Genomic DNA, 7,378 nt, shown 5'->3' on the forward strand with positions numbered 1-7,378 from the left:
ACCCAAATGAGCTGCCTGTGGATCTGATCCACTCCCCATTGGGCCCTGTGGCTGCACGTTCTGGCCCTGGGCCCCAAGCTCCATGCACTGCCCCAGCTGGGCAGCAGCCCCAGCCCTGCCCAATTCCCTCCCTTTGGGGGCCTCAGTTTCCCTTCCCCTTCTTCTTCTGCCAGACTTACCCATGAGAGTTGCTCTCCAGGCTGCCTGGCAGCCATGTGTACATGTGAGCGTGTACATGCACACGATGTATCCTGACTGACCTCCCTCCTTCCACTCCACACAGCCTCTTGCAGACTGGAACTCTTTGCAAAAGTAGAAAATCACGTGTTTCTTTGTTAAAATGAAAAATCCATGTTTTTCCCTGTGTTTTTCCCAATTTTCCAAGGGAAATGGGAAATCCATATCCCTGCTAATCACCTCCTTCTCTTCCAAGTTCTTAGAAATGGATTCCTTGAGGACCTGCTCCATGATTTTTCCAGGGACTGCACTGAGGCTGACTAGTCTGTAGTTCCCTGGATCCTCCTCCTTCCCTTCCTTAAATATGGGCACTAATTTGCTCTTTTTCCGATCATCCAGGATCTCCTAATTACTTCAAATTTTCAAAGATAATGGCCAGCGTCTCTGCAGTCACATCGGCCAACTACCTTAGTATCGTTGGGTGCCTTGCATCTGGGCCTGTAGATGTGTACACATCCAGCTTTTCTGAATAGTCCCTACTCTGTTTTTTCACAACTGCTGGCTGCTCACCTTCTCCTCAAACTTTGCTTCCAAGTGCAGTATTCTGGCAGCTGACCTTGTCGGTGAAAAAGGCATTGAGTACTTCAGACTTTTCCACATCATCTGCCTCCCTCATTGAGTAAGGGATTCATAGTTTCCCTCATCTTTCTTTTGTTGGTAACGTACTTGTAGAAAAACCCTACTTGTTACCCTTTACAGTCCTTGCTAGCTGCAATTCTGGTTGTGCTTTGACCTTCCTGATTTGATCCCTGCATGTCTGAGCAATATTCTTATACTTATCCCTAGTCATCTGTCCAAGTTTCCACTTGTAAGCTTCTGATTTGTGTTACCTCATTGAAGAGTTCCCTGATAAGCCAAGGTGGTCTTCTGCCATATGTGCTAGCCTTCCTGTGTCTCAAGGTGGTTTGTTCCTGTGCCTCGAGTAAGGTTTCTTTACTGTACAACCAGCTCTCCTGGACTCCCTGCCCAGGGGATCCTGCCCCTTGGTTCCCTGAGTGAGTCCAAGTCTGCTTTCCTGAAGTTCAGGGTGTGTACTCTGCTGCTCTCCTTCTTTCCTTTCCTCAAGATCCTGATCTCAGTCATCTTGTGGTTGCTGCCGCCTGTGCTGGCACCCACTTCTACATTCCCCACTAATTCTTCCCTGTTTGTGAGCAGCAGGTCAAGAAGAGCATAGCCCCTAGCTTGCTTCTCCAATGCTTGCATCAGGAAGTTGTCCCCAGCACCCTCCAAAACTTCCTTGATTGTTTGTTCACTGCCGTAGTGCCCTCCTCTGGGTGTCAGGGTGATTTGAAGTCCTCCATGAGAACAAGGGCCTGTGATCAGAAAACTTCTGTTAGCTGTTTGAAGAAAGCCTCACCCATCTCATCTTCCTGGCTTGGTGGTCTATAACAGACAACCACCGCATTACCCTTTGTTGCTGTTCACTCTGACCCTAAACCAGTGACTTTGAACAGGGCTGTTTCTTGTTTTATACTGAAACTCTGAACTGTCATACAGCTATTTTACATAAAGAGCAACCCCTCCTCCTTTTATCCACTGCCCCTTATACCCCACCACCATTCCTGCAACTCCAGCTCCTGCTGGCACTTTGCTTGGGTTGCGGCCAGGGAACATGGAGAACATGCTGCCTCCAGCCACAGGGTGGCTGCACCTGTTGCCATTATAGCTTCTGTGTGGCTGGGCTGGGTAGGGGCTGGAGGCAGTGCATATTCTGTATTCCCTGCTCTGGGCCTCAGCAAAGCCCCAGCAGGAGCCAAAGCAGCAAGGGGAAGGGAGAGCAAGGGTGGAAAAGGGCAGGAACGTGGTGGGTGGGGCAGGTCCCTGGGGGTGCAGGCACCGCATGAGGGGCATGTGGTAGGTAGGATGGGGTCAAGCAGGAGGGCAGGTAGAAGGGGTACAAAGGGGGAGGGGGTAGGTGAAAGGCACCATGGACCCAGGTGTGGGGTGTGGAGGCATTGGGGTGCAGGGGGGAGAGAACAGATGGCATGGGGCAGACCACTTGACTTCCCTGCCACCTGCTCCTCTGCTGCTGCCTGCCCTACTGTGGAGGTGCAGAGGAATGAATTTAAAATGACCCTCCAAAAATTAGATGGTAGCATAGACAATTATAAGATTTTAAATTTTCCATTTCTAGAATCTAGTTATTGGGGCGCTGTCTTGAATTGGGTAGAGATGGTAGTAGTAAATAACCAACTGAATTCTGTACAACTGGATTTTTTTTGCTGTTATCTTTAGTATGTCCGTTAAAGTTTTAAACGGGAGACTAATAATCTTCAGTGGCCTCAAACAAGCCTTTCAGTCAAATTATCAGGATGAAAAATTCCAAATAAGAGATGGTTTCTCAGAGCATAAATGTATTTGAATTATGAGCAAAATAAATTTTAAAAAGATATATCAAGCAAATCTACTGGTACAGATCCCAGTATGGTTCATGGCAGCACTGTATAGACAGGTATTTTTCAGTTGCTGAAAGATGCAGTATATGGTCATTCTAGTAAGTTATCCACAATTTCCATTTTTTGAAGAAAGCTATTAGCAGATGTGTGTTTTTTTTCGAATCTACTTTAATTTTAAATTAACCATAATCTTGTTTAAAATCCTGTTATTTTAGGAGGGAGCCTTCCCTTATCCAGAGATTACCAATGAAGAATTGAAAGAAATCAACCAATTTGTAGGACCTGTAGAAAAATTCTTCCTTGAAGAAGGTAAAGCTTTTCTTTTTTCATGCAAATAGATAATCTCTGTAATTATATTAATACTACTATAAATATAATGCAGAGTGTTATAATTTCTCTTTCTGTGTTTGTTGACAGCTATCATTGTTTTCCCTTCACTAGCCAGAGATCCCTGTTTATCTCTCTCACTTGTGCATCAGTGACAGAAAGTATTTTTGAAAATATTAGAATGGTTGTATAGCAGGGGTGAGCAATTTTGGGGGCCTGTGGGTCACACAGGGAGTTTTGGTGAACTGTTCCATCTACAGCAGCTCAAAGCGGCTCCATCCCATCTGCCTGGTCAGGTGCCCTGCCTGCGCTGGTCCTGGATGGTCTCCATGGAGACCCCAGGATTGCAGGAAGAGCCCAGCAGCGACAGGCTGCATTCGTGGAGCTGCTGCTCCCAGTTGCCCCTACTGTGCAGCATCTCCAACACAGCTCCCATTGTGCAGCTTCCTGCCTGGCACTTGCCACCAGATGTATCCCATGCAGCCCTGCCCAGCCTGCACTCTCCCTTCCCGTGACCCAGGCCATACACTGCTCCCATCCTTGGTGGCAGCTCCACTGCTGTTTCCCACTTCCACTCAGCCCTTTGTTGCCATCCCTGGCTCCTTCCAGCTGTGCCTGGGTCTGCACATGTTACTCACTTAGGTCTCTCTCTTGATGCCATTCAGGCTGGGATGCCATTCAAGCAGTTTCAAATCATACATCTGGCTCCAAATTTTCCATTCACTTTTTATGACTTTACAGCAGGGGTGGGCAAAATAAGCTGTCTTTTAAAATAAATAAATAAAACCCCTCTTTAGTGAGTACAAAAGCTCATATATCATGGGGGAATGAAAAAAGTCAGGTTGCATGGTCTAGCTCAGTGGGAGTTGTTTAGTTTTGTTTGTGGGCTCTGTGATTTCTGATCAGATATTCAGGAATAGTATTTACGCAGGAAAAGCAAATCTGGTGAGTTTCCAAAATACTGGAAAACTTGATAGGGGTTGGCAGAGCAGTGTGATGAAGCTGAGTAGAATTTCTCTGGAGCTTGGCAGTTCTCATGCACCAGGCTGATGTGTTTGCATCACCCTAATAAGCAAGGAAACAAACAGTTTTCCAAATCAGGCAACCATATACTTACAGGTATGCTCTTGATATGATGTGCCTTGTAGCCAAAAAGAATGTTGTATAGGGGAGTAAGAATTACCTTGTTAACTTTTTTCTCACTTAGTGTTATCCTTCAAACCAAACATCGGAGCGTATAGTTGCCCCCTTCTGTCCCACGGAGAGCTTGTAAAATTAATTCATTTGTGAAAAATTGAATTATTTTTTTAGGCAAGTGTCATCTGCATCTGTAGAGCTAGTCTTCTTCTAAAGAAAGTTTTTCAGAAACGTGGTTTTGATCCCTCTGCTTCAGGTTATAGCTTTCCTGAGCCACAGGATAAAGAAAATTGATCCAATTTGTGTTGTGTTTTTTTGTTTGTTGGGGGGGAAGTTGCTGCTGCTGCTTTTCAGTACACCATAGGGATCTGTGCATGGTAGAAACTAGATCAGTTTTACTCCAGCTACCCAGTTAACGTTTCCTGAAATAAAATGCTTGGAGCAGTTCAGGAATAAATTCTTAGAAAATGTTGCCTTACCCCATAGTGAAATTGAGAGAGAATTTCATCATGCAGAATAATGTTCCATGGTAGCATGCATCTAAATGATCAGTTGGCACAGAAATAATAATAGTGATGGCCATGATGATGATATAATAGAAAAATATAAAGGTTGGTTCCTCCTTCACATGTTTTTCATGTGTCACAGTTTAGAAGGTAGTTAGTGACCTTGGAACCTTCCAGTCAGTTCCTTCTTCCTCACTTTCTTTTTAGCACCTTCACTTTTCAGGCAGGATAGCGCCATACTTTCACTTTTCAGGCAGGATAGTGCCAGAGATAGTGGTTCCCCTGGGTCAGGTTTTCTCACAGTATTGCTACTTTAAGAAGCAGAACATAAAACATATCTGACTTGCATTATGGACTCCAGTGCTCTGGTTTGACTCTCTTTAGTAATATCTTCAAAGATATTAGTTAGAACATATCAGTTCTTCTGACATGTGTCTGAGGACTTACTTCTATGTTGTCTGTAGCAGTAACCTTAGTACACAGAGCATCAGAGTCTTCCACCTTGCAGCTAAGATTGATGGTATAAATTTGTATGGTAGTGACCATTAATCTTATGGGGTCATATTTAAGGATTGCTGAGACTTCTTCACCTGCAAGAGAGGTGACCAAGGTTTCAACAGCCATTAAGGATGGGGCAAAAGCTGGTAGAAACTAGAAAGGTAAAACACATCTGCTTCTCCTGAAGCCTGAATTAATGGCCAGTTGGCTGGAACATATATTTATTCTCGGGGTGCACTGATAAAGATTTTTTCGGATGATATTGATGGCCGCTTATTAACCAGCCATCTTGGCTGATACTGATCTGATGGTCCATATGCAGCTGGGCAGTGTGGAGAATAGTGGTAAGTCTGTGGGAGAGGGGGTGTATGGGGAGCAGGGAGTTGCAGATTGAGGCCTCTGGTGAGAGAGAGTGGGCCTGGCACAGGAATAGGAGTAAGCACTGCCCAGCCAGGGTAAGGCAGGGCATGGGATGGAGCTGTGGGTGGCTTGTCCAGGGTGCCAGGTCCCCACTGCTGCACAGACCCCCAGGGGAAGCACAGGAGGCATGTGCTCCCCCATATTTGTGTGCAGGGTGAGGGCGGACTGCGGGCTGGGGGCTGTGCCAGCCTCTTCCTGGAGGGGGGGCTGAGCTGGGGCTGCACTTGGGGAGGTGGGGTAGGCAGTGGCAGAACTGGGAGAGGGGCTACAGGGTGACTTATAGCCACCCCAAAATTTGCTGTAGCCCTCCACCACCTGCCCTCGACCTAGTCCCTCCACTGGGAAGAGGCTGGCCAAGCCCTGCCCCAAGCCCACAGCAGGCAGCCCGCCCTCACCCCATGCATAAATCTGGGTAGGGCACATGCCCCCCATGCCCTTTCCCTCCACAGACTTACCAGCAAGATGTTATTCTCCAAGCTTCCAGACTGCTTTCCTGGCTGCATGCATGCTGTGGCTGTGAACATGAACATAGCATTTATTGGTGACATTATTGGTTGGAGCAGACAAAAAACGCCATTTGCTGATGATGTCAGTTTTCCTTTTATTGGTGCCGATCCAATATGGACTGATATATGGGTGCATCTCTAATTTATTCTGGTTCTCTGCTGTGTATACTTTAACACAATATGGAAAAATATTTTTTGTGGGGGAAGCAGGGTGTGACCTTCATGCTTTTTTTTTTTTTAATTAGTTTAAGCTTTGTTCTCTCATAATTGGGAAAGAGGTCATGCTGCTGCTGTTCCTGACTCCACAGTGCTGGCTGAGGCATGAGAATGCTGCAGTCAGCATGCTTCCTACTGATTCATGCACATCTGCACGGAGGAATGCTGTCTGTAGCCAGTCATACATTAAATTATAAAACTGCATCTATTTTCAGTGGACTCTAAGAGAATTGATCAAGAGGCTAAAATCCCACCAGAAACGCTAAGGGGACTGAAGAACCTGGGGCTTTTTGGCACGCAGATTCCAGAGGAATATGGTAAGTAAAAAGATAATAAAAATAGAACCTAACAATCCCATAGTCCGGAATTCTAGTACGGTATGCATCCTTGAGCGTAATTTATCACTTCCCCTGGATGCCAGTCTTTTGGTTCAGGTCCTTGGGAGAAAGCTTAAAATGAGGCAACTCTGTGGTCCATCTACTCCCCCATTATCAGTTGGTAATTTCCCCCCAAAAGCATTTGTGTGGGCCAATATGGCCAACTGTGCATACATATAGATAATTACCAACCACTGGTAGATGGGGATCTTGTATCTCTTTTTTCAGAGATCTTATACTAGCTTTTCTCTTTACTTTTCTGCCTATGGTATCTTCTGAAATATTTTAGTAGACAACTTAGGTTCTTCAGAAGAAAACATTAAACTCATGCATATTGTGAAAGAGTAGGAGGAGGGAAACGAAGTGTAATGTTAGAATTATCTTCATGTAAGGACAAAAATTTTTAGCATAAGGAATTTTGCAACCAGGTCCCATTGACTAGATCCTGATTATTTCATGAGAGTAAATTAGAGCATATCAGGATAGTATGGAAAGATTTCTAAAGGGCTGTGACAGATCCTCAGGAGTCATCCCCAGAATCCCAGTATTAGGTTAGTCTCATAATTTTTTTTTTATGTTGTCAGAAGTTCCAGGTAGTTCATCTCCAAAAAGTCATCATCAACTATATTGACTACAGTCCAATGTATCAATAAAAGATTTCATAGATTTTTTTTTCATAGACATTAGGGCTGGAAGGGACCTCGGGAGATCCAGTCCAGCCCCCTGCCCAAAGGGCAGGAAGTCAGCTGGGGTCATAG

At 45.3% G+C, this 7,378-nt stretch overlaps 1 protein-coding gene across 2 annotated transcripts in view; it reads left to right on the forward strand.

Annotated features, from left to right (window-relative positions):
* ACAD9 (acyl-CoA dehydrogenase family member 9) overlaps window positions 1-7,378 on the forward strand; it is a 58,701-nt gene that overhangs the window by 4,056 nt on the left and 47,267 nt on the right. For both annotated transcript variants that reach the window (XM_019536968.1, XM_019536967.1), the window contains exons 2-3: window positions 2,849-2,942; window positions 6,459-6,560. In XM_019536968.1, coding sequence (XP_019392513.1) covers window positions 2,849-2,942; window positions 6,459-6,560 — 196 coding nt within the window. The remainder of the gene's footprint in view (window positions 1-2,848; window positions 2,943-6,458; window positions 6,561-7,378) is intronic.

Source organism: Crocodylus porosus, unplaced genomic scaffold, assembly GCF_001723895.1.
Source record: "Crocodylus porosus isolate Cpor-Errol unplaced genomic scaffold, CroPor_comp1, whole genome shotgun sequence".
Lineage (NCBI taxonomy): Eukaryota > Metazoa > Chordata > Crocodylia > Crocodylidae > Crocodylus > Crocodylus porosus.